Source organism: Anomalospiza imberbis, chromosome 4 (genome assembly GCF_031753505.1).
Source record: "Anomalospiza imberbis isolate Cuckoo-Finch-1a 21T00152 chromosome 4, ASM3175350v1, whole genome shotgun sequence".
In the NCBI taxonomy this organism is placed as follows: Eukaryota; Metazoa; Chordata; class Aves; order Passeriformes; family Viduidae; genus Anomalospiza; species Anomalospiza imberbis.
In genome coordinates, this window is record NC_089684.1 from 37,355,316 (window position 1) to 37,381,985 (window position 26,670).

Consider the following 26,670-nt stretch of genomic DNA (forward strand, 5'->3'; position numbering starts at 1 on the left):
TCTTCAAAGCACTAGATGAGACAGAACTGTCAGGAAGCAGATTTCTAGTTTGACAAGCACTTTAGCAAAGATCACACACACTGAGCCCCAGTACAAACTAAGAAATAAATGCACCTAATGTAAATTTCCACTGTTCACAAATCAAGCTGCAAATAAACCCCAATGCCTAAAATAGCTCAAGAAAGACTCTGCAGCTATGCTGTTGGGTGTCAGACTACAACAAAATTCATAGATAGAAACTGGTGCTGGCAGTAGCTGTGCCAACAGCTGAACTCTCTAATCTTCAGGGGAAGGGGGAGAGGGGAATAAGGGGTGAGGCAGGGGAGGTATGTGCCAGCCAAAATGTAGGGGAAAAATTAAAAAAAAAAAAAAAAGTAAATCAGAAAAAATTGATCCATTACCAGAAAACATGTATGTATATATTGTGTGTACAGGTACTTTGAGAGATGCAACAAAATGCAAGTCAAATTCCAGAAATACCTCAGAAGGTTTCCGGTCCTCATCTCTGGAACATGAGGTCCTGCGACGTTGAGATCTGGAATGCTGGGACCAGGTAGACAGACCTAGGATACAGAAACAATAATTTGCAGGCTTCTGTGACAAACCCCCAGGAAACTCTTTCAAAATGAACCAGAAAATAAAAGCTACTCAGTCCTAAATTTCTGTGATCACTCTCCAGGGTCTGTTTTGTTTCTCATTTCCCAACTGAGGTGTGCCTGTGCTGGCTGCACTGCACTTACCTGCCTTCCACCCAGCATTCCAAAAAAGCCACTTCATAACATCCTTCGCCCTGAGCATTGAAAAATGACTTCCTGCAGATTAATAACTGACCAGGAGCTCTGCCAATAGCTTGGGATGTACTCTTTGAAGCTAATGTCCTAGATACCTACACTGGTTACCTGATTTCTGCTGGCACAACCTTCTGCACAACGAAGCACTCTGCTACACACACAGAGCAGAGCCCACAGAACAAGCTGTTGTTTCTTCTCCCAAGCAAATCTCCCAGTGTGGCTGTATGATTTTTGTCTGCATAATTACTCACTACATTCCAAACAAATTATACCTTTTTGCCTTGAAACTGTTTGACAGAGTCTGTGTCAGCTTTCAGAAATATTGTAACAGGACGAAAGGAAAAAGAAAAAGAATCTGCACTCCTTTGACAAGATAGTGCTTTGACAACAGAATACATTACACCTGTGCAAATCAACTGATTTCAACACAGTTAAGATTTACAGGTACAGCAGGTATTTTCCACTGTCAACTACACAGCAGCAATGAAAAAAAAAAAGCCAATAAATCGTTCTGGGTTGCAGAGATGAAGGACTTGTACTAGGTCTATCTGACAGGGAAACTAAGACCTATGTCATTAACTCACAATTTGCAGAACTAGATGTTAATTGAAGCAAACTGATGCAAAGGCCTTCCCACACTGCTCATTCCTTCACTCTCTGTGCACAAACATGGTAGGAGTAAAAAGGGTAAGGCTACAGTCTGTAAGAAAAGCACCACCTCACACCAGCCCACAGAAAACTCTCAGGGATCCTCTCAAGAAAACCCTGTTCAAAAGCACAGGATAGGATAAGTTCTCTATTAAAAATAAAAAATAATTTTAAAAGTGAAACAACTGTCCAAGGCTTTCACTGGAAAGATTTGACTGAATTCATTAGGTTTTAGTTATCTGTTTGTCTTCTCTTTTCAGTTAGTGATCCATTAAGAAATCTGCCCCAGTAAAACCTCTCTGGAACACAGCAATGAATAGTAGACATTACACAGAATATGCATAATGCTCAAAACTGAAGCAATGTTCCCAGCAAATAGCTAAAAATCTTGTCTCCTATCCCTTATCTCTTGAGGTAAGACTATAGAGAGGTTCATTTTAAGTAAATGTTAGTGTTTTAATATAAAACATGGTGAAGTTATCAGCACTCTTTCTTCTTCTTTCCCTTCATAGAAAGAAGGAAGGAAAATAGTGACTGACTGCCATTTATTAATCTGTGAGAAAAGCCAGACTCCCAGGATCATTTAACTACCATTCCATTTAATTGTTCTCTTGAAAACTGAAGAAGAAACAGAAGCAGGAGTACAAACTTCTTGTGAGGATCCTATCAGACCATCCCCAAACTCTACTTAAAGTCAGAAGGGAATAAGTAAAATCCCTCACAAAAACTGTGACATATACAGCTAAAATGCATGACAAAAAAAATCCACATTTATTTCCTGTAATGGAGCAATGTAAATATTAACATTTCAACACTCAGACAGATGTGATTTCTTTAATCAACAACCTCCCTAGAAGACACAGACCACATACATACCCACACAGATTACTATTCAGTTCTCATGGGTTCTGATATTTTCCATTGGCAAGACATTAATATCTGACCAACTAGCTGCCACTGAGGTGTTCAGCAAGTTAAACCATTGCACCAGCAAGTCAGCACCTGGAAATTTCCAATTCTTTTGTGGATCTGAGTGGTTTTTTACACTTTTGGACCTAGGAGAGAGAGCCTGCTCACAAGAGAAAGAATTAAGAACAAGCTGTATTGGCAAGGTGTGTTTGATTCAAGTTTCTGTGAGAGATGAGCTCGTGAGTCTGGAGGCTTTAACACAGCTGTTCCCAAGTAAGCCAAGCATCTGGCAAAATTAGTGTAGTGGCAGTGTGATGTACTTCTGGGTCTTTACCAGTGTCCTTTAACCCAGCTCTGATGACAACTTATCATAAACTGATTTTAAAAAGGGTATGAGCAGCTTTTCCCAGGTCCCTCTCATGCCACAAAGACGCTACAAAGGTGAGGAGTAAGACAATCCCTGCCATATCACCCATCTCCATTGCCTCACTGTGTCATCTTACACATCAGAACAAGTGTCTTAAATGCACACTTCTATGTCCATGTACACAAGGGTTTGGTCACTGGATTAATTAACTGTTCCATGTTTCACAAAAGGGTAACATCATCAAAACTAAGGAGCTACAGGAGCTTCACTTTAAATGATTTTTTAAGTGCTATATGAAAGCACACTACATAAAATTTCCATGCCTAAGACACAAGTCAAACACAGACAGCCTTCCTCGGGTTTTTTTTTTTTTTTTTCCAAGCCAACCACCTTGCTACACTGAATAAGGAAAGAAAGTTTCTCAGTTTTGTAACAGCCTCTTCCTTGCACACAAGGCTGGTGAACTCACAGTGGAAACACTGTTACTGAAGAGGCTGTTGGGTTTTTCTGAGCAGTGTAAACTGCTACATAATACTAGGAGAAAACAGTGGAAGAACTCCTCATGGGACTGAGGTTTTACCACACACTGCAGCTAGCAGATGACCTTTGGCAAGGGCTTCACATCAATAGGGAAACATTTACTCACTGAATAAACAAAGCCAGACCATAAGCCTTGAATTCAGATTCAAACCAAGCACCACTGCTTAGACAAGGAAGTAAGAAATTGAAAGAGCCAGCCAAATGACAGCAAAATATCCAGCCCATAACAGTATCGAATCTAGCTACTTTTGAAATCCCAAACAAGAGTTTCAATTCTGCTTCCATCAAAGCTAATGGCAAAACATCACTGTCTTCACCAGTGCCTGCCCAAGCCACTGAATTTCCCAAAGCCCTCATTAATAAACCATCCACCCACTCTGCCTACACCAATAAAAGTGCAGGAGGAAAATTAAGGATGTTATTTGTCTATTAAACAGCCTTTCCATATTTTCACACTTAATCCAGAATAGGGACCTCACTGAAAGCAGAAATTCACAGCCCATTACATCTACTTCAGTGGTTAATGATCTGATTTGTACATCTGAGTACATGAAGAACCATGCCTGAACTATACAGAAGGCAGAATCTACTCTGGTCAAAACAAAACACAGGATTCAAAACAGCTATTCTGTACTATAATAAGCACATGAACCTAGTTTAGTTGTTTCAGGAAGATTCCAGACACTTTGCCAAAATCATTCTCTTTCATTAAGTATCCAAAATCACTGCGTTCCTCAAGTTTTATGAGTACTATCCCTAGTCCCAAACTGGATTAGAATCACCAAGACTAGAAAAACAACTAAAGATCAAGACAAGAGTTAAACTTTGTTATGGTAAAATAAAAGTAATTTTTTTAAAAAATATCATAAGGCAAGTCTGAATCACTGGGATTTGGATGATATAAAAGTTCTGTAAGATACCATTATATACCTCATGGGAAGAATGAGTTTCACAGCAGATGGAAAAACAGTGAGATGTTAAGAGAGCCCATGCTATCATAAGCCATGTGAGAAACAGTAAATATGAAAAATACACAACTCCAAGGCATGAAGCCAAATATAACATCCAAAACATGCATTTCCATCATTGTTAAGACATCAGAGATAAAAGGTATCTTATTAAGTGTTACATGATCACGGCAAGTCTAGGATGAATGTAGTAGCCTACTGAGCATCATCACTCTGGGAGAGAGACCAAGATCATTTGGATTCTTTTACAGTTCAGATTCTCTCAGATGACCGAGGTATTTGTGTGTTTTAAAAGGATTTCATCACTGAGAACAACGGGAGTGGGATCATACTCCTATTACCTGCTCTTAGTTTTCCTTTTGCAGTTATCTACGTAAAGACAAAAAGCAAAAAGGAATCCCAAACCACGAAAAAGATGTAATCCTCAGCAAGGGAGGCAGAGTTCTAACACACCATTGGTGCTGCAAAGGACTTCTCAGACTCAAATAGGAATTTTTTCTGTTCCCCAAGGCTGCTATGAACACTCACGCTGTAAATACAGTGTTCTTATAATACCGCCACAGGGTGTATGTAGCACACACACCTCCTGATAATAAAAGAAAGCAATCAAGGAGTGTGCATTCTTTTTCCCCGCTTGTGAAGAACACACGCTTCCCAAAAGGAAAAACTTAATCAATTTTAACTGCATCATTTTATTAAATGATCTGTCAAGAATACATTTTCATCCTGAAAAAAAAAATCCAATCAAAACAGAAAATTGCTTGGAACCAATAAAACAATTCAAACCCTCAGGGAATTCTACCCCACAGCTAATACACTGCTCAGCATGAGTAGAGAAGTCTCAGCTATTAGGTATCATGCACAAGGCTGGTGTAAAGCCACCTGTTTAAGGCACCCAGCTGTGTCCCTGGAGAACTACCTGCTGCTACAGCCTCTGAACACTTCAAAGCCTCGGATCGCTGCGAGCACTTCTCCCACGGTAAATACACTGCCTCTACCCCGCTACAGCAGGCAGCACAACACAGCAAAGCAGCCTGACACAGATCCACGTCTGCCTGTCACTTCTGCTTAGCACCAGCCTTTCCAGATGCCTGTGCTGCTCTGCAGCTCACTCTGAGACCAACGAGGTGCCGCTGCCAACGCTGTCACAAAGATCTACAGCCCGAGGAGAAAACAGAGGTGCTCGATCTCTCCATTTAGTGCCTGGCCCACAACTCCTTACAGCAGGATCTCCAAGCCACTCAGAAATATCTCCACACTTGGACTCAAATTCCATCACAAAATAAACAGAAGCAAACTATTCTGTGGGCAGTTTCCACTGCATCAGGTACAGAAAGAGCTGGCTGGTCAGAAGTCTCCAGGCCTTATCACAGAGAAAGCAGCATGCAAGCAAACACAACCTAAGACACCATTTCGCAAAGCCAAATTTCCTTTCTCACTTTCCTGTTGCTGGAGGGCTTGCCCATCTATCTTCCTTATCTTTATAGCATATTATAATACAATAATCTCATTCAAGATCAAAACAGAAGAAGCAATAGCCTTTTATCTGTTGTCAACAGCAATGCTCCTTGAAATTTACTATCAGTTGACGACTCCCCAGTTGCAGCTGCTGAACAATGTGTCGATCCACACGATCTCTGCAGTGCTTTACAACACCACAGCACAAGTGCTCAGTCTCTGACACACATAATGAACCATCCTGCAGCTCCCTGCCACAGCACTTTAACACAAGTTGCCACCTGTCATCCCTTTCTTCAGTAGCACGTATTTGAGTTTTATCATCTCACAGAACAGGCACATAACCACGCACAGGCACACAGCACTCTTATAACAGTAAGGAGTTCCTAGACCTCATCCTGTTTTCCAGCAAAAGACCCAAGTGCCACTCGAGCCCCAGACCAACTCCCATGGTAGCCATGTTTTACCATAACAGTTTTAACTCAAGTTTACCACAGGTTATCAAAGTCAATTTGAGCACCTCCCATTCACAGGCTGATTACATGATGTTGTCAGGGCTTGAAAGTCCAGTGGACTTAGGTGTACTCAATCTAGCAGTCTTGTAAAGAAAAATTAATGTGCCTCTCCAAAAATGAGTCATGGTATCACAGAATGTGCTGAGCTGGAAGGGAACCATCAGGATCATGGAGTCCAACTCCTGGCCCTGCACAGGACCAGTCCCAGGAGTCACACCATAAGCCTGAGAGCATTGTTCAAATGCTTTGTGAACTCTGTCAGGTTGGTGCTGTGACACTGCCCTGGGGAGCCTGTTCCAGTGCCCAGTCACCCTCTGGGAGAAGAACCTTCTCCTGATATCCAACTTAAACCTCCCTGGTTCACTTCATGCCGTTTCCTTGAGTCCTGTCCCTGGTCATGAGAGTGAAGAGATCTGTACCTGCCCCTCTGCTTCCCCTTGCAAGGATGTTGAAGACCACAATGTCTCTCCTCAGTCTCCTCTTCTTCAGGCTGAACAGACCAAGTGCCCTCAGCCACTCCTCATATGGCTTATCTTCCAGGCCCTCCACCATCCTTGTGGCCCTTCTTTGGATGGCTTCTCATGGCTTAATGTCTTTTTTATATTGTGGCACCTCAAACTGCCCCCAGCACTCAAGGTGAGGCTTCCCCAGTGCAGAGCAGAGCAGGACAATCCCCTCCCTTGCCCAGCTGGCCATGCTGGGCCTGATGCCCCTCAGGACAGGGTTGCCCTCCTGGCTGCCAGGGCACTGCTGACTCTCATTCAACTTTCCCTCTACCAGCACTCCCAGGGCCCTTTCCACATCACTGCTTTCCAGCCTCTCATTCCCCAGTCTGTCTGTACATCCAGGGTTGCCCCATCCCAGGTGCAGAATCCAGCACTTGTCCTTACTGTCCTTCGTATGGTTGGTGATTGCTCATCTCTTATTTGCTGAGGTCTTGCAGGGTCTCTTTGCTCTCAAGGGAGTTGACAGCGCCTCCAAATGAAGTGTCCTCGGCACATTCATTTAGTATTCCTTCCAGTTCCATGTCCAGATCATTTAGGAAGGCATTGAAGAGCACAGGGTGAGGATGGAGCCCTGGAGAGCCCGGACACCAGTTGATGTCACCCCATTCCCTATAATCCTTTGTGCCTGACCCATGAGCCAGTGGCTCACCCATCACGTAACACAGTTATCCAGTTGTGTGTTGGACATCTTGCCCAGAAGGATCAGTATCCAAAGCTTTGTTCAAGTCCAAAAAGATTGCATTTACTGGCTTTCCTAGATCAAGTAAGTAGGTCACCCTGTTGTAGAAGGATTCAATTCAACAAGCAGGACTTTCCCCTCACAAAGCTGTGCTGGCTGTGACCAACACTAGTTGCATTATCCTACAGCTGTTTTTCAATACCTCCCCAAATAACCTTTTCCATGATTTTACCATGATTAAATTAATCTTTTCCATGACTATGCACTGAAGTGACACTGATTGTAATCTCTGGGATCCTCCTTCTTGCACTTCTTGAAAATTGTGACATTTGCCAGCTTCCACTCAGCTGGGATGTCTCAGGATTCCTGAAACCATTCAAAAATCATCAAGAAATGTTTTTCAGTGACATCAGCTAGCTCCCTGAGGATTCTGTGATGAATCTCATCAGGCCCTATGGATTTGTAGGGATCCATCTGCAGCAACAGATCCCACACAAGTTCAGAGTCAACTGGGAGTTGATGATTCTCACTGTCGTGATCCTCCAACTCAGGGCACTGAGACCCCCTTGGTCCATCATCAGCATTGAAGACAGGGGAAAAGAATGCATTAAACACCTCTGCCTTGTCCATGTCCATGTCCCTGTTTGTGAGGTGACCATCCTCATCCTGTAACAGGCTGATGCTATTTCAATACTGCCTCTTGCCATTAATGCATTTAATAAAACTCTTTATTGTCCCCCACATTTCTGGCCACCTTCAACTCTAAGTGAGTTGAAGGCCATACTAATTTCTCCCTATAGGGGGCAAGCAGCATCTCTGTATTCTTCCCATGTCACTTGACCTCGTTGTCCTCAGAATGCACTTTCCTTTTTCACCTTACATCCAAGGGGACATCCCTGTTCAGCCCAGCCAGCCTTCTGCCTTGCCTGCTTGACTTGTAATGTTTAGGAATTGCCTGCTCCCGTGCCCTTAGGAGGCAGTGTTTAAAAATTGACAAGCACTGATGGACCCCAGCACCTGCAAAAACATTTTCCATGGGGACTTTACTTACTAATTCCTTGAGCAGCTTTGTGGCCTGCTCCCCTTGTGTCCAGAGCTGTGGTTTTCCTGGCACTTTTCCTCCTGTCAATTCTTTTTGTTGTCAAATGATGGTGATCATTATGGGAAGTCCCTTCCTCAAACGTGATATCCTATCAGCCAAGATAAGCCTTTCAAATCACACTTCCAGATCGCCCCAGCAACTTCACCACAAGCCACTCTGCCCCACTCTGAGATTAACCTTCAGGTAAGATGCTCATTCTTACCATCTGTCATCACTCACCAACCCTTTTCCAAAGGCACATAGTGACCACTACACTTGCTGCTTTGCCCAAATTCTGAGCACTGTAGCTACATTACATTCTGTTGTTCAGTCACCATCCCTTACCTCCTGGCAGGTTCAAATGAAAAACAAAAAAACCTTCGCTTCCTTTTCACAAAGCTCTGCACAAGCAATCACCACTTTTCAGGCCAGCAGCGGCTGCAATTCCACAGTAAATGACACACACCCCCAAGGTTATGTACTCAGTAACCTTTGTGAAGGCACCCTGGGATCCATCTCAAACACTACGGGAATCCACTGGGATTCAAAGCCCTTTCTAAATCTAAGATCCTTGTCTTTCAGTCAGTGCAATGGATATTGGCAAAATTCATTTAACTTTAAAATAACATTTGTTTAGCAATGATAGAATAAGGGTCTGCCTAAATTACAGAACTCTATTCCATAATCCATAGGTATTAAATCCTTCATTTCTCAGAACTCACGTGAATCTCTGTAAATCTTTGAGGTATTTTTCATCTGCAAGTGTATTCAGTTCTTCTCTCGGACACTCTGCATGCAGGAGTATGATAAATTGATAACCCCTCCAAGAATAAATGAAAAAGCATCACGGGAGAAAGTCTGAATAAAATCATGCTTTGAATTCCTTGCTCATGGAAAACAGTGCACAAAATCACTTTGACACCAAGGAGTGCCTGGATTTCACACAATATCCCTTATACAAACGTCCACACGTTTCAGACCTTTCTCAAAAACAAGCTGTCCACATGTCAAACCAATTTATGCAAAAAGGAATGCCTTGAAGCTATAAATGGGAACTCCCCCCACTGCACACCTTGATCGCACCAGGAAACAGCATATGGAATATTCAGCACAAACCACCTTTGCAGATTTACAGACCAACGAGGCTAAAAAGCTGAGCAGAAAACACTGAGCAGAAAAGCTAAAACAGCTTCATAATCTAACATTTAATTAGAGTGAGACCCCCAAATCATAAAGAGAAGGTTTAGCAACAGAGGAGCAAGCTGAAATGCAGTGAAACAAAATTTGCTTAAAAACTGTCAAAGCCAGCCACCAGAAAACAGAAGGGTAATGGATTTGAGGTAAACATTACTGATTTCCTTTCTACAGGCTTTGGAGAATGCAGTATGCACATCACAAGGCTTTTATGATGGACCTAGCTAATATGAATGCTCATTATAGTTGCTCTACTACTCTGTCTGGAGGGCCACAGAAACAAACAAGCCCTGCCAGGTGACCAAAGAAGAAAAGCTTTCAGGAGCAAAAACTCTCAGGCACTTCCCCAAGCCTCCTCTCTCAACACCATTCCTCTGTATTTAGACAAAAGTTCAAAATCCAGAGCAATGCCTGCAGTCATTTTTCATTCAATTATATTTCACAGGTAAGATGTTCAAAAGTGACCTCTAATTTCAGAAAATGAAATCCCTGAGAACACACTCTGATATCTAGGGACTAACTTCAGAACTGCCAGGCAAAACTGGCACTGACACCTCCTGCCCAGTGCTTCCAATATGCTATTTTGGCTTTGTGTTGAAATGAGGATTTAGAATTTTGATTCTAAAGGGACACAGCTTAGTAGTTAGGTTGAAGTATGTGAAATAAATAGTTTTGGGAGCTTAGCTTTAGGAAAAGAATCAAGTCTGAGGGCAAAGAAGTGATGAGGAAAGCAAGGGTGCTGACTTTAAGCTGCAAGGCTCTAAAATATTGCAAAAAACACATAAACACCCACACCAAAATATCTTACATGAGTCAGTAAATACATGTACACGCTCTAGGACTGCAGCCATGTTGTTAAGCTTTCTTCTCTGCTGTATTTCGCCCCTAAATGAAAGCCATTCTCCCTTCTTTCATCTCACAAAATGAGAGCACCTTTTTCTCCCTCTGAAGAACTACTGTATCTCCAAAATAATGTATTTTTAGCACTTGGGTATGAGCTTTGTTTCCTTGTGACTACCAACAAAACTGATTCAGTTCAGTGATCCAATGAAAAACAACTTTTTTTTTTTAAATAACTTCAATTATTAGTGGTATCATTACTGTTACATTCCAAATATTCAGGATCCTGAGCTCAAGAGAATAAAATAAACATTTTTTCATGCCAAAATTTTTTCCAATTTTTTTGCACAAGCCTACATGCTGGAGCCTAATCCAAAAAACCACCATCATTCAGGTTACATTTACTCAGTGACCCTCATGATGAACTGAGATGCCTGATTACAGTCTAGTAAAGCATGGTATGCAAAATCAGCTGCAGAACTGCAGCAGCTGGAGGCACAGTCCTCATTTAGGATGAGGGAGAGCAAGGAAGGCTGAGCCCTAGGCTTAAAGACTATAGAGCTCATAATGATGCAACAAGTCCACTGGAGGGTCAAGAGGCACCATTGACAGAAAGGGAAGCAGATGTTTGCCAACAGGATTCCAACTCAGTTTTGATTAAAATTTCAATTTTTCAATTAGATGATGTCTGTTTGAAATGCCCAGAATAGTCAAATGTAATTGTTGTCAGCCTCTGGAAACTGTGAGAAGGAAGAACAGCTAGTGAAAAACTTGAAGCCTTCAATACAGACCATAAAAAATCAATATAATTTTTTTTTTTTTTTTTTGGGGGGGGGAAACTTGCTTACCCTTCTAAGATTACTGTAAGTACAGTGGATCAGAGATACTACTGGCAAAGTAAGAATACAGAAACAAACACAGTGAAGAGTAATCAGTAATTCTACCAAAGGCAAGAGAGATCCTGTGAAGGTGAAACCTGTAAGGGGACACCCTTGACATTCAAACATAGTTGCAAGGAACCACTGGTATCTCCTGTAACAGGAAAAGAAGAAAGCTAAGTCAGTCATTCTTTTCAGGGAAGTCTGAATGACAAAAAGCCTTGGAAGTGCTGACCCCACATTAAACATTATCTGGGGCTCTGATTAATAACCCTTGACCATTCTAAATATGTATATAGTAATAGAATGAATATGCAGGAACCTGTATCTGAATTCAACCAGTAACAAGAGGCAAAAAAAAAAAAAAACATAATCAAGGAAAGAACAAGTGTAATGCAAAGGAAGTGGTATATATTTCAAATAATTATTGAAAATGCTTTAAAAGCTCACTACCTTTGCCATGCAATTTGTTCAGTGAAGTTATTTGCAATAACCTGGCTTTAAAATAGACAGATTATAAAAGTGCAAGAGGTTTCCTTTTCTCTTCCAAACTCATTTTCTTATATCATGACCTATGGAACAGATATTGTGGAAAATATAATTCACTAAGTTGATAACACTATTCTAAATAGTCATACATCAAATGACATTACAAACAAGCACTGTAATCAGCAACAGGTCAGTCAATTGTATCTATTTCAGAACTTCAATTCCAAGATTAACTGCTTCGTATTTTATTTGGTAAAAGCTGTTACACAAGGCACATGAAAGGCTTTAAAAAACAGCTAAGAGAGCGAAAATAAAGACCATTATGAATACGAAACACTATTTTATAAAGCTGCTAGAGAATGAAAAAAGGGTGAAGCTAAATTCTAATGGAAGATATAATGTTTGCTGCTACTTGTTTATCTTACAAATAAAAACACAGCTTTGTTTCTGGGAAGTACACATCAACTTTAAGGAAGTACACTGACCTCAGTTTTAATAACCTCAACTTAACTTCTAACCAATAAAAACATGTCTGATTTGTTTGGGGTTTCTTCTTCCAAAATGCCCCAACAGCAGGTAGCTCTCCAAAACCAAGCCAAATTCCTCACTTGTAACAGATTTTGCTCAATCTTTATTTGGATTAACTCCTAGTCAGCCTGCTAGTTCTTACCTTCTCTAATCCTTTCACCTTTACTACTTCATTTCAGCAGCATTTTGCCCAGGGCTGTTTAAAGAGGCAGCTTTGGCCATACCTGAGCAGATCCCAGGCAGCACAAACACACCTAAGAAATGCATGCAGGTGAAGCAGTCACCTACCTGGGGCCACAGTGTACCACAGGGATAAGTTCTCAGAGTGAAGCATTCAAAAGCACCTAGGAAACCACCCCAATCATTTTCAGACTGAAATTTTACAAAAAAACCCAGGTTTGAAGATGTGCATCAAATCAAAACCACAAAAACTTCTCTGACAACTGGCTAAGCTGCAGTATTGTCAAGTGCAATCTACTTGCTCATTTGGGTAAATAAGACACCTTGGCACATTCCCCAAACTGGTATTTTGTCTCTCCCCCCCACCCCTTGTTTTATCTGCCTAAATGAAAGATTAAGATTCTGCTTAAAAGAAAGATTATCAGTCACTGGAATCCAAACACAAGACAGAGAGAGATACCACAATGTGTGCTAATTACAGCAGTACAGAAACAGTTAAAAACCATCAATACATTCTGTATCCAAATTAGTGGTTTGCTGAATTCAAATTCTTGTAAGTAGTTCCTCAAAGAAAATCTTCAAATGCAGTAAAGAACAACTTTTATGCTCTGTTAATCTTTTCTGCTTAAGCTTGAAGCACTAGACTTTCCCACTGTGTAAGAGGGTGTGAGAAGACTGAAGCAAATTTTAAATTCTTATGTAAACTTATATGGGCAATGTCAGCAGATGTCTCCATGCTCACTCTGTCCTTTTAATGATTGCATTATGCTGCTTGCCAAGATTTCAAAGATGACCACTGACTTTTTGTGGGACATGAATCTGTAGAGAATTTTTAAAGTTTGATAGAGGGTTTATATAGTATGTATTTGTATCTCAAATGACATTGCAAACAAGCGCTGTAATCAGCAACACGTCAGTCAATTGTATCTATTTCAGAACTTCAATTCCAAGATTAACTGTTTAATATTTTATTTGGTAAAAGCTCTTGTTTTATCTTATTCACTAAAACCACATGTCAGTTCAACAGGGGGGATCCTGGATCTACTGTCCACCTGTGCTCAGAATGACTGAGTTCAAAACTAGATCCTTACAACACACATTGCTACCAGTTCAACCAATATGCAGAAAGCCTCTGGCACATGCAGCACTGCATTAGAACACGTTTTCCAACTCGTAACCTCCTGCACTCTACACCAAAGGAGCACTTACTGCCATTGTCGTCAGAGTCCTCACTGCTGCTAGGAAGCCGATGTCGTTTCATGATCTCCCCGGGAAACAGCAGGCAGCCTGGGAAGCAATGAGACAGCACTTAACCCCAGGTAATAACACACACTCATCAACTCGTGCTTCTGATGGCATGCGAGCATTTACAGCACACAAAGGAAAACAAACAACTCCAACAGCAGCTCAAAGATGGAACAGTGAACCTCTCAAGGGTGCTTAATTAGGCTGTTATCGTATGAGCAGGTGAACAACGCTGGAGAGTGGCAATGAGAATCCTACCAATGCTTTCCCCCCACCAAAAAACTGTATTTTGTCCTGAGCAGTGTTAAAATCACTAAATCTTCGCAGCCAATGTGCTTAACTTCCCCTGCCTATTCTGACACTAGATTCGCAATACAATAACGTTTTTACTGCTTGTGTAAATAATTACTTTGGCTAATATATTTTTGGAGCAATTTTATTCCTGTTTTAAGTGCCAGATTTATGAAATCGGAGATTAAAGTCATCCACTTACAAATAAAAAACAAAACATCAGCAGTAGCAAGCCCAGTTTTCCCAGATTAACTCAGCATGCATCATCTATGCCCTGGAAAGCACCACCCTCTAAGATGAGAGAGTTACTTCCTCCTGCAGGCACATTTCTAGAGCCATGCCTAACACTAACTGTTCTTTGGGAGTAAGATTATTCAGATGATTATTCAGAGGTTCCTCCAAATTGCCAGATTTCTACCAATACCAAATTCATGGGCACATGCCCATGTGATAAAAGAATCATTTTGGCCTTTTTCTGTGCTAAAAAGGCCAAAAATTTCAAATCCTTTTAAATGCTGTTCTCAGGGCGCTGACATTTTCACGTGTATTCCCTGTGGAACAAAGCCAAATTCGGTAAAAACAAGGAAGCTGTAAGTCAGTATTTACATGTAGAAAGCTATTAAAAAGTGCAAGTTGAAAAGCAGACAAAAACATGACAAGTCAAGTCCAGAAAGGCATATCCACCATAAGTTAAACTGACAAGAACTCTAGATGCACATCAAAACCCCCGAGTCTTCGCTTACCACATATCAGTCATGGTATCAACAAGGTCTGGGCACTCTGCTGGCAGCAAATCCCTCATACCTACCTCTGCACACAGATTTGGAGATCAGATACTAAAATATTCCTTTGCTTCTAGCTAAGTGCAGAAAATTTAACCTTATTTCCATGTGAGTTCAGACTTCCTCAAACCCTCTCTACAAAACTCTTTCCATTGGTCCTTCAGTGTAAGAATTAACTGCTTCAACTTTGTTCACTGAGAACACAGCTCATTTTAAGAAATTCAATAATGCCTTCAATTTTTCTAAGACTGATTCCCAAAATAAGGAAACCCAAAAAGCCTAACAAAGCCTGACACTATTTACAGTAGAGCACAAAAATATCTGCTCTTCCAGAAGCGGTTCATATAAAAAGAATTTTATTTTTGAGGGAATTCATTTTGTCACCACTAGCAAGTAACAAGCAACTGAACCTGAGACTCTATTGTATACTTGCAGAGAACTTTAAAAAAAGTTCTAAGAGCATGAGCATTGCAGGATTGCCCCTTTTTCATATTATATGTGCAAACAGAGTTGGGGGAAGCCTCTCTCACACAGAGTGACTTTTCAGAGTGGGATTTAATACATCTGTCATTGAAACGTGCAACAGTTTTGAACTGCAAACTTTGTTCACTAAAGAGAAGCTGAATGATTCACCTCACCAAGACCTTTTGTCACCATTTCATAGAGTAAAAGCTCACAGACAGTGTCTGATGCCAGAGAATAAAGAATCATCAATGGGAGCCTCTTACAGGGTTAGAAGAATTCTCTCCAAAAATTGCTTTGAAGCAGGCCAGAACTTTGTGTGTATGGGAGATGGAAATGCTGCCAGTGGATAAATACCCATACCAGTGAGGACCACCAAAACCCACTGAATATAGACCTGGTATGAATTTAAGAGATCCAGAGCCAAGTTCCTATATAGTCACTTAGAAAGACAGAAAGCCAATATTCAGATCCAAAACAGGCTAAGACAGAACTGAAAAATCAATTAGTTCTTACAAGGCCAAAACTAGGGGGATGAATATCTATCTATAAGGTACTTTTTCTATTAGTTCACATATTAACGACAGCAATGTAAAAGAAGATATTCACACAAACAAAATAAAGAAAATTTGAAAGAAAATACAGGAAAATTGTCCTGTCTCAGAAGTGTAATTTGTATATTTCTGGTTCACTTCTTGGTTTATTTCCCACACGGTCTGAAAAGCACAATACACTGTTAAGCAAAGCAACAGAGTTTATGTACACTAAGACACACCTGTGAACTTGCAACAAAAACAAGAAAATTTGGAGTTCTGCTCCTTCACATCTTTCTGGACAAGTGCATTTTGACTAGCTCTTCTCCTAACATACTTTCTGCAAATTCAAAAAAATTAGGAAAGAGATGGAACCTTCTTGCTCCTACCACGTGTCTTTAAAAAACAAACCGAACATCTCCTTTTTGGATGTTGTTTAAAGAAAAGAGTGCTAATCACACCTCCCAGTTTAAGCACTCTCCAGAGTTTTTCAGGAAATAAGCCAGAGCAGAAGCCACTTTCCTGAGCACAGAGTATTAGATAAGATAGTTAATTTCCTTGTCCACTCTAGTCAGGCATCTGAAGTTGGCCACACTGAAAAGCCTGTGTTCTCAATAGTAACATTAAAAGAAATATCCCATGTGATGAAGCTCCTGGGAGATTGTTTTATAGATCCATGTGGAGGGGAAAAAAATTAAAACTCAGAGATCTCATTTTCCCATCTTTGAACCTAACCTGAGTTTACAGGGAGCTAAATCACAGATGAAAAAACAGCATTTGGCTTCTTAGAGCAAGACTCAAACCTCATTAGATTAACCCCCTGGAACTTTTGTCATTAGAAGTGCTTTTTTCAGCTTCCAAAATAATTTTAAACTGCTGCCACCAGATGCTCATATGCATAGACCAGAACACATGTTCTAGAGATAACACTGGAATAGCTAGTGAGACTTAGAATCATGCAGATTGAAATGCTACTGGTTTCTGTCAGGTGGTGGGTGACTCAAAGTCACACAAGAAACATGCTAAAAAGTGCACATTAAAAAACAAACATGGGTTAGGGATAGTGAGGTTTAGATGCAGACTGATACTGCAAGTTTTTGCCCTGTTCCAGCAGGCATACACTATGATCACTATGGCTGTAAGCAAAGAGAATTCCCATGTAAGCACAAAAACAGTAAAACATTCAAGGCCAGCTTTAATACTAGAAGTAAAAGCTATGCATCCCAGCCTGCAACACTTGCAGGGCAGGAAGAGACACCCAGATGACTGAGCTCAATTCCTAAGTGCCTGCAATCACATAATTGCTGTCCAGCCCAGAAGTTCCCACAAAAATCCACTGCACCCACCCACACCACAGAATGAGCTCCCAAACCCCTTTGCAGAACAAACAGTGCTCTGAAGCGAGGACACAGTCAGCCAAGCAGCACTTGTGGGTGAACCCTGGATCTTCTATCAAACATTTCTACACCTGTTTTTCCCAAATTCTTACACCAGCCCCCAAAGGGTGTTTGCCCAACACACTGTTCACCTGAAGAGAAAGCCCAGCACTTCAAAGGCTGCTGCAGAGTCCAACAATCCTAAGCTGACAAAGGCTGCATCACCTAGCCACACTATCAGTTTTCTATCGGTGACTCCTGTGAATTCTTAGTAACTCAGCAACTTTTACATATAAACTTTCAGTTTCATTTCCTTGAAAGACAATTGTTTCTTTTTGTTAAAATCATCCTTACACAAATCAGTCAGACCAACACACAGCATGCTGATCATGTTTTCTCCTGAAACTCCAGTATAACATTTACCAATTCATCGGGGAGGAACCAAACTGAGCACAGGCTAATGCCAGTCTTCAGCCAAACACAGCTTTCAAGAAACAGCCACGATTCTGCTGGCAGTGATACTCTAATTCCATGGGCAGCAAAGCATCCAAAAGCCACACCACCATGATAAATGGCACCAATGGGACACAGACCATGCCTTTTTAGTCCTCAGTCACCTTCAGATGAGCTGGCCACACCAGGGCAGCACTGGTGAGGCCAAGCACAGCTTACAACATGCCCTACTGTGCTGCTCCAGCGGCTGAAGGTGCTGCTCTGTTTTACAGAAACATGTCACTAGTTGCTTTTCCATCCTTTTTAATCGTGCTTGCTCTGGAAGTTAAGCTCTGGGTTTTACTCAATGATTAGATAGAAACTTTAAACATAAGAATGCAACTCTGGACTTTGATGGTGCCTTTGCTCAAATTGTTTTTGAAGGCAAAATTACACCACCTGAAACTGACTTCTGTATTTTGGAGAGCTTGGGACGCCTTTTTCAAAACACTTGTAAGTGCTGTGCAAATAAAATGACTAGACAATAATCCAATATAATCAATGTCAGTCCACACAACAGCATTTTGAATTTACATATCCTTGTAGAGCTGAGCAACATACATCTAAATCTACACAAACAACTAGATGCAGGTAGGCATACAGAATTTGTTGTCCACTTCCCAGTACTGGATGACAGATGCAGTGCAATGGGTTAGACTCAGCAACCTGACACAGCACAGCAAATTCACTATTTTTAGCAGTGTTCATTACCATGCCACTCCATCCTTACCTCTCCAAGAGATAAATAACTAACAAAACTCAAAGACCTCACTGGACATTGATGTCAAGACCTTTCCTTTTTTCTCCCACACTGGAGTCCCAGGAGTTGCACTGATAAGAGTGTAAAAAATGCAAAGAGCAGAAATCCAGACACTACCCCAAGAAACTGGGACAACAGCGTGCACACACACCCCCATGTGCCACATACCACATGTACAGTTAAGAACCCCACATAGTTCTTCACTCAGTTTGACCTCAAGAAGAGAGGCAATCAAAGAGAAAGATGTAAAGTGTGTCAGTCCTTTTTATGCAAATACCTAAACAGACCAGATTGTAAAAAACAATTATACATGGGAAAATCTACATCCTCAGGTCAAAGGTTTTCCACAGCACAATTCTTACTGAAGTATTTTCAAGGGCTGCATAAACCCCTGGGTAAAAGAGTGTATAATTCAAACTCTGACAGACAATTAACTGTAACCATGTTAACGGGTGTCACTGTAACAAACTGCACTGAACAGCTGCAGAAACAGAATGGGAAGAAAGCAGAGTTATGACAGATGTACACCCTGAAGACAAACTGAAAAACTGGCTTTTCCTGAAAGTAACCCACTAACTGCAATGAAACAAAGACCTAATTATCTCTAGTACACAAGAAATTGCTTCAGAATACCTATTGTACAAATGGAAGTGAAGTGTGACACAGCTTAATAAAATGGATAGAAGATGGAGACATTTGGCTTCTATTATTTGGGATCTTTTTAAATAGCTTATTTATAACACCACCCCTTCTTCACTGACACCTGACATCACAAGAAGCTTTTTTGCTTCTACCCTAGACCTAAAAAAAAAAAAAAAAACCACAAAAAAACCAAACAAAAAAAAAAAAAAACACCACAAAAAGGAAGCACATCAGAAATAAGCTATTAGTAAAATCCACCTAAAACTTTACAATTCCATTATGGAGCACCATCCACAGTGCAAAGAGTCACAGACCTTAAATCTGGAGGAAAAAAATCCTCAGAGTCTCATGAAATAAAGTAGTACTTGGCAAACAAGGCCAACAGCGTTCTCCACGGGGAGTATTTCTACTGAATTCAGCATACCTATTCAAAATTTATCAATACAAGAGAAAAGCACAATTTGGCCATATCAACCCAACACTTCTCAGGAATCCACATGCTCATTTATGCACCTGCGCAAGCCAGCTCATAATATTAACTTAATACCTGAGCAGTGGCAGCAAATTATTCCCAAACTGCGGGAGTGAGTGAAACTGACCATCCAAAATCTCTAGCAATGCATAAACTGGGTTCCAAGAATTAATGCAACCCAACCTGTACCCACTGCAATTCATCTCTTCCACCTAGGAAATGGTACCAGCTTGGTCATCTCCAGCTGAAAACAGGAGCATGAAGCAGCAGTACAAAACACCTGGAGAAATCATTTGAGGAAACACTGGAAGTTTGAGGGGTTTTTTTACTAGGTTCAGTGAATTGGGAATGAAACCAGAGAAACTGGAAGGGAAATCTGCAGCTGTGAGAGGAAAGGAGAGTTTATTATTATTATTTTATTTTAAACATATGTATTAAACATAGCTCAAAAGCAGGGAGCAAGTGGTATCTGAAGCCAGAGGGAAAATCCTGCCACTAAAACATACAATCCTTGCTGTTTTAACAATATCCCACTGAGTGTGAGAAACCTCTAGAAATAGAATCATAACAAGCATATTTTGGCATAACTTTAATGAAGGTTTTAGGTTTGCAAGTGTGGGCAGCTTCTGACTTAGTTAAAAGACAGCACCTGCTTAAAAAGGAACTTATTCCAAATAACAGCTAAATCTTTCTCAAAAAAATGGGGCTGGCATATAAGCATCTTCAGCCTTTGACATTAAAATGTCAGCTAAGATGTGTTGCTAAATTCTACTGGAATTTCTAATACTTTCACAGCCTGTTTTACTGGGAAGGGGCGGGGAGGGCGAGAGCTGACAGATCTCAGGATGCCCCGGCTCTCACGTGCCGGTGAACCTAATAAACTTTCTCAGAATAAGGCGATCAGCTGAGGAGCCAGCCGGAGAGAGCCGGCAGGAGAAGTCGGCCGGCGGCAGGTGCTGCTCGCAGGTGCGCTGAGCCCCGGCCGCCTCGCTGCGCCCACGGCTGCGGGATCGGAGCCACCTCCCCGCAGGCTGAGAGGAGCCGAGACTTCGGGAGTCACTTCCAAAGAGGCACTCACGCCGACCGCCGGCTCCAGCCCGGCCGGGTGCCGCTCAGGGCGGCTGTCCTCCCGCAGTGATCCCATCTCCCATCTCGGCTCCGGACCCGCACCGCGCCCGCCCAGGGTTCGCGGCAGCGGCGCCGACCCCGGAGCCGCCAGGGCACGGCGGGCTGAGGTCACGGAGCAGCCTCCTGGCCGGGTGCCGCCGGGCTACACCTCCCCCGCGGGGGTGGCACCTTCCCGGCCAGCTGCACGGCCGCCGGCTTCCATGAGAAACAGCCCGGCTCGCCCCCACCTTCTCCTCCCTCCCGGCTCCCGCTCCTCCCCGCCGCCGGCCGCACCAATCCGCTCGGCCACGGCTGCAAATCAAACTTGGTGTCCCCGGCTCCGCCGCCTCTCGCTCAAAGCGTTGTCACTGCCGAAAACGGCCACGGCACCTTCCCCGCCCGCCCCCATGACCACGCTGCCACGGAGGGAGTGGACGGGACGGCGGATCGAGCGGCAGCTCGGAGACGAGCTCATTTTCTCTGTCCGTCTCTCCTCCCACTCCCAGACAGTTCTGGAAACTGTGTTATCACCTCTTGTCACAGGAAACCAACCAGCAGGCGGTGCAAACAAACACCCTTTGCCTCCACCCTTCCCAAAATCATCCTATCGGGAACGAACGGGCGGGCGCGAACGGGAAGGAAAAGCAAATTTTAAAAATTTCCACAAATAAAACCAAAACAACAAAACATCCCCCCGCCTCCCATCCCCTCCCCCCCCCCAAAAAAACCACCCAAACACCACCAAAATTCTCCTGGGAGCAGGCGACTACGCGAGCCCAGGGCCGGGCAGGGTGGCTTTGTCTAAGAGGAACAAGTGGAATGATGGCTGGAGCCGCACTCACCTCCCCAGGGAGAGCGGCCCGTTACACAGAAATGCCGCAGCCCCGCTCCGTCCCGCTCGCCAGGCAACCGGGCAAGAGCCAAACCGCGGAGCTGCCCAGACCGCCGCCCGAGCAAGTTGGGGCGTTCGCCGGCGCTCCCCCCGGGATGTTACGTTCGCGTCCCAACACCGCCGGCCGCCTTTCCGCTCCCTCGCCCACAAACTCCGGCCCGGCCACGCGGATTCACCCCTCGGCCTGCACCGGGCACCAGTAGCGGGAGGGGGCCGGGTCCCCCCCGCGTCCTGCCCAAGTTCGCTGCGCGCCCCCTGGCCCGCTGCCGCTCCACCCCCCGCAGACGGGGCGGGGGCCGGGCGCGGCAGGGTCGCCGTGCACCTGCCGGCCGCTGCCCCGATGCCGCCCCGCGCCCCGACGGGGCCGGGCAGCGTCGCACGCATTTCCCCGCCTTTTCCCACTCTCAAACACGTGCACTTCGGGACTCGGGCAAGTTGTTCTCCAGCAGGAAGCACCGCGCACCCGTCTGGGGGGACAGGGCCAGCTCTGACAGCCCGGCGCTCCGTGCCTCCAGCGGAGCGCCCACCGGCGCCCATCAAGCGGGAGGCAGACCGGCTGCGGCTCTTCCGCTCCGAAAGGCAACTTCTGTTGAATTTCACCGATGAGCAGTTTTTTAAGCTTTTTTTCCCCCCACAAGCCAAATCCAAGTGCGAGTTGGGGGGTAAAGGGGGGGGGAAACAAAGCTGCTCCTGCACACCGAACACCTCTCCCACGCACATCTCTCCCCGCCCGCGGCGAGAGGCGACGGGTCTCGTGGGCATCTGGGTAACACGGTGACACACAGTGGCCATGACTCTCCCCCACCCCCTTCCTACACATCAGTATCCGAGCAAGACTTGCGCTCTGCCATTGCCATCTGGCTACCAAGTTGCTCCAACGCTTCCTACTTTCCGCGGCGGGCGATACCCGGCGCTACCCCCGCGGCGCAGCCTGCAGCGACGCCTGGGGCGCAGGGCCGGCGGCACGGCGAGGCGAGGCACGGCGCAGAACGGCACGGCACGGAACACCGGCGGCTCACTTGGCCGCTGCACCTGGGCAGCTGCGGGCTGCCCGCTCGCCCACAGCGGAACAAAAAGGGAGCCGGCAGCGGCCGGTCGCGCCGGGCGGCAGCGCTGCCTCCCCTCCCGCCTCCGCCCGTCACAGCCCCGCACAAGTTGCTTGTGGGATAGCGGAGCCGCAACTCGGCCGCCTCCCCTCGCCCCGTACCGAGCGGCGCGGCTCTTGGCGCCATGTTAATGACGTACTATCTTATTTCCACTAGGCAGCGACCTTCGGCACGAAACTGCTCTCCCGCCGCCTCCGGAGCGACAAAAAAACCCCATCAAATATGGCTGTGCTGGCGGCTCCGCGGCTGGCGCTGCGGCGGGCACGGTTACCTGCTGGCGGCGGCGCGGCGGCGGCGAGGGCGGGCGGCGCGGCCGGGCTCCCCCTGCGCGGAGGGCTCGGGGCCGCCGCATGAGTTCGGCGCGGCGCCGGGCAGCGGGCACGGAGAGCGGCTCCCTGCGCCACACACACACACACACACACACACACACACAGATTCCCTCTGACTGACGTTTGTACTTGTTATGGAGGAAGGACTCCGTGAATCAAACTCGTTTCTGGGTCACTGCTGCCACAGGGGGGAGCTGCTTTAATCCCCTGCCAAAACTGGAAGGCGAGGGAAGGGGGGAGAAATAATAATAATAATGCAGCGCCGGGGTGGGGAGGCGGCGGCGCGGCCCCGGGGGAGCCGCCGTTAACTCTTGGCGGGCCCGGCCGCACCGCGCGGGGCTCCCGCTGCCCCTCGCCACCGGAGCCCCGGGGGAGCGCGGCCGCCCGGCTCCTGCCTCCTCCCGCTCGTGTTCCAGCGGGCTGGAAAATGCAGATGGCAGGCAACGCCGTGCGGCTGGGCAGCCGGGAAATGATACGTGTCTGCACCCGCATCCCGCCCGCGGCACTGCTGGCCTTACCCTGCAACCATTAACGCTTCTCTCCAAAAGATTTAAGCCGATTTCGCAAGCAGGAATTCTAACGCTGCACTGGCTCCCCGTGCAGAACGCGTGAGTCACTATTTGTCAAGCAGAGAAACTGAGGGTACCAAGAGTTAAACGCTGTGGCCACATGCGTAGCGCATAATTGCCGGGGCAAGAATAAAACTGCACGCTCCCTATTCTCAGCCCCCAGCGTTATCCCTCTGGCTCGTTAACTTTGATACTTCTCAAAGACTAGAAAGAGCCAATACAATCTGCGGTTCAGTTCACATCTCTCTAGCAGGAGAGGAAATTATCTTAAATTGGCACCAAATGACATACTAAACTTCCCATTACCTAAAAAGCATGTTTGAATGCAGATTTCCTTATTTTTCCACATAAATCGCTTTACCTCATGCCATACACCTGTGCTCCCTAAGTGAAGAACTCCCCCTTTTGAGCAGAATTCCTGAGCAGATATAGTCTGAGGTAATAAACACCATAGAGAAGATTCAACATAAGCTCAGACACAGAATTAAGGCGATCTGTGTAAAGTAATCCCCATAGTATGCAAATACAAATTAATGCAGCCTCCACAGCAACATCAGTCTGCCAAAGAATCACACCTTAGTTCAGCAGAGGAATTGGGTCGTTACTCATCCGTGCAAACCGAGTCATTTCTTCTGCCGGCTCAGCCACCCACCCACCCAATAATGAAACAGTACTTATATTGAATCTGCACATCCTAAAAAGTTGTACTTTACTACAAAAACATCCTCCCCCCGGAGATATTCTTTTGCTGTGAAAATCAGACAGTCGTGGTTTTATTCACAGAACACCCTGAAGCACCTTCAGATTTTTGAGTCTAACTTTGATTCCCTTGTTTTCTACTACATGAAAATACAAAAAGGCGTGCATTCCCTACTTTTTTCCTGCACTTGCCTTGGCATCCAGACCTGTAAAGATACCTGTTGGCATAGCTTTCTGTACATCAGCAGCTTAATTAGGAACATCCATGATGATCCATGCAACACACCCCATCATAGTACCTGATAGTTATAATAAACTTACTGACACACCCCTGCCACCTTACCCCTGAATTTCCAGGGCTGTTAATTTTCATACTGACTGGAGACTTAGTTGTTCTGTATTTCCTAAACCTGTTGCTGTGCCATGGTATAAACCCCAGAATAGAATAGGGCAGATATTTTCCCCTGAGTGGTCTGCAGGCCCCTCAGGAGCTCAGGGACCACCTCTCATAAGTTCATAAAAAAGTAATCACAGTTAGCAAAGCTACTGTCAATTGGCAATTATTATACACAGGCATGCACTTCTACTGGATTACTATGATGATGTTTCTTCTAAATAATTTAAAATAAATTATCTTGTCTTGTAAAAGACTGAAGAATCACAATAAATGCTATTTATTCCACTTTCCTGAATTCTTTCCAAGAAGTTCAGAACAAGCTTCTGAGAAGAGCTTAAATGTGAATGGGCTCTAATTTCTCAAGAGGAATGACAGAAACTTTCCTGTCTCAAGCTCCTTGGATTTGAGGCAGCATTTTTGTTTCCCTGTAATTCGTTTTCCTTTGCATATGTAGCCAAGTTTATATTACACATTGTATTTTAGGAAACATTTCTCTTGGAAGCCACGTGAGGCCGTACATTTAAGATAATAAGATTGTTTTCACATTTAACATTAATGTTTTCATGGTACCATGAATGATGGGCTGTGTTTTTAAAAAGTACCAACTATCTCCATTATTGTAGAAAACTCCCCAAATATTAATCCTCTGTGCTCCACAAGCAGTAGCCCAGTCTTTACAAAAAGGTAACATAACTGGAACAAAGATGCTTTTTTGTCTCTGAGTACAGTGCATCCACAGAGACTCCTCTGGAATAATACACCACTATGTTTTAAAAGGAAATATTAAAAAAATTCAAAGGGCTAGGAGCTGGAAGAATAATTTGGAAGTGATTGGAAAACAAAGAGGAAAGGCTACTGCTTCAGCACTACACGTATAAAGCTGTATACCAGCATAGCTATTGTCAAACAAGAGAGAGTAGTCTTCTGCTACCTGCATCGACTAAACATCAAGGTGATGAGGAAAATTCTTCTGTAAGTAGAGTCAGTAGAAGTTTTGACATCATCCTTTGTCTCTAATAGATATTTACCCTCTCAGCAATGCAGGCACTTTGTTATAATAAATAATAACAATAAAATAAAAAATATTTTTAAAAGGCTCTGTGCCTCTCTCACTTATCTTTCTATCAGTGTTACCATTTATTCCAGAAACACTCCAAGAACATTTATCCAGCTTAGAGTTAGGCTTTGTGCTAGCACACAGAACTTCTGGTCTCTTCTCCAAGTTGTTTCATCAGAAACACTCACTCATATATTAAACTTTATTTTAATTTTTTATTGTTTGATTAGTTTCTTATTGTTTCCCTCTTGGATTGGTAATTTTTTAGCAGATGCACAAATCCAAGGAAAGACTATGTGGCTTTTCAGCACCCTTTTGTGGAAATCTGTTGCTGTAGCAGTGGCTAATAAAATTAATTTCTTTCCTTCCTTCCCTTCCTTTCTCCTTTTTTTATTTTTTATTTTGAATATTCTCCTTTTACAATTGAAATCTTTTCTGCTAATTAATACAGTCTTCACACGTGAAGGTGGAGCTAACAAAGCTGAGTTTCTCCTCACTGTTAAATTTAGTCCAAAAGTATCACTTAAAATTCAAAACTGTTCTTTTGCTCTTTTGGCTCCAACTTTCAGGAACTTCCATTTTCTCTTTTTTATTTTGAAGATTAGAAACTTGACGAGAAGGACAGTACAGATCCAAATCAGCACTGTCAACACTAGATTGTACTTAAAGAGTGGGATTTTCCAGAGAGTTTTCATATCTCCTGTGACAGGTATTTTATAGAGCAGAGCCATACAATGGATGCACAGTTGGGCCAATTCATTTTGAGGTCCATTTTATCTCTAGCTGGTCTAATCACACAAGCGAGGGAAAAAAAGATTTTTACTCATGCATATGTAAATCTATACCACTTACAAGTTGCATAAGTGCAATATTTTTAACTCCTGCAGA

The 26,670-nt window shown here is 43.7% G+C and overlaps 2 protein-coding genes across 10 annotated transcripts in view; one reads left to right on the top strand and one right to left on the bottom strand.

Moving 5' to 3' along the window:
* The window catches only part of MFSD8 (major facilitator superfamily domain containing 8), a 336,831-nt gene that overhangs the window by 140,698 nt on the left and 169,463 nt on the right, over positions 1–26,670 (top strand). The window lies entirely within an intron of this gene.
* Positions 1–26,670, bottom strand: part of JADE1 (jade family PHD finger 1) — a 71,623-nt gene that overhangs the window by 20,429 nt on the left and 24,524 nt on the right. For 3 of the 9 annotated variants that reach the window (XM_068187900.1, XM_068187897.1, XM_068187902.1), the window contains 2 exons: positions 13,781–13,858; positions 481–563 (listed from right to left, as the gene is read on the bottom strand). In XM_068187900.1, coding sequence (XP_068044001.1) covers positions 481–563; positions 13,781–13,832 — 135 coding nt within the window. In that variant the 5' untranslated portion in view covers positions 13,833–13,858. Of the gene's footprint in view, positions 1–480; positions 564–13,780; positions 13,859–21,575; positions 21,721–22,441; positions 22,759–22,870; positions 22,896–23,002; positions 23,134–23,181; positions 23,254–26,670 lie in introns of those variants that run through there. The other 6 variants (XM_068187901.1, XM_068187899.1, XM_068187903.1 and 3 more) reach the window with 6 other exon arrangements.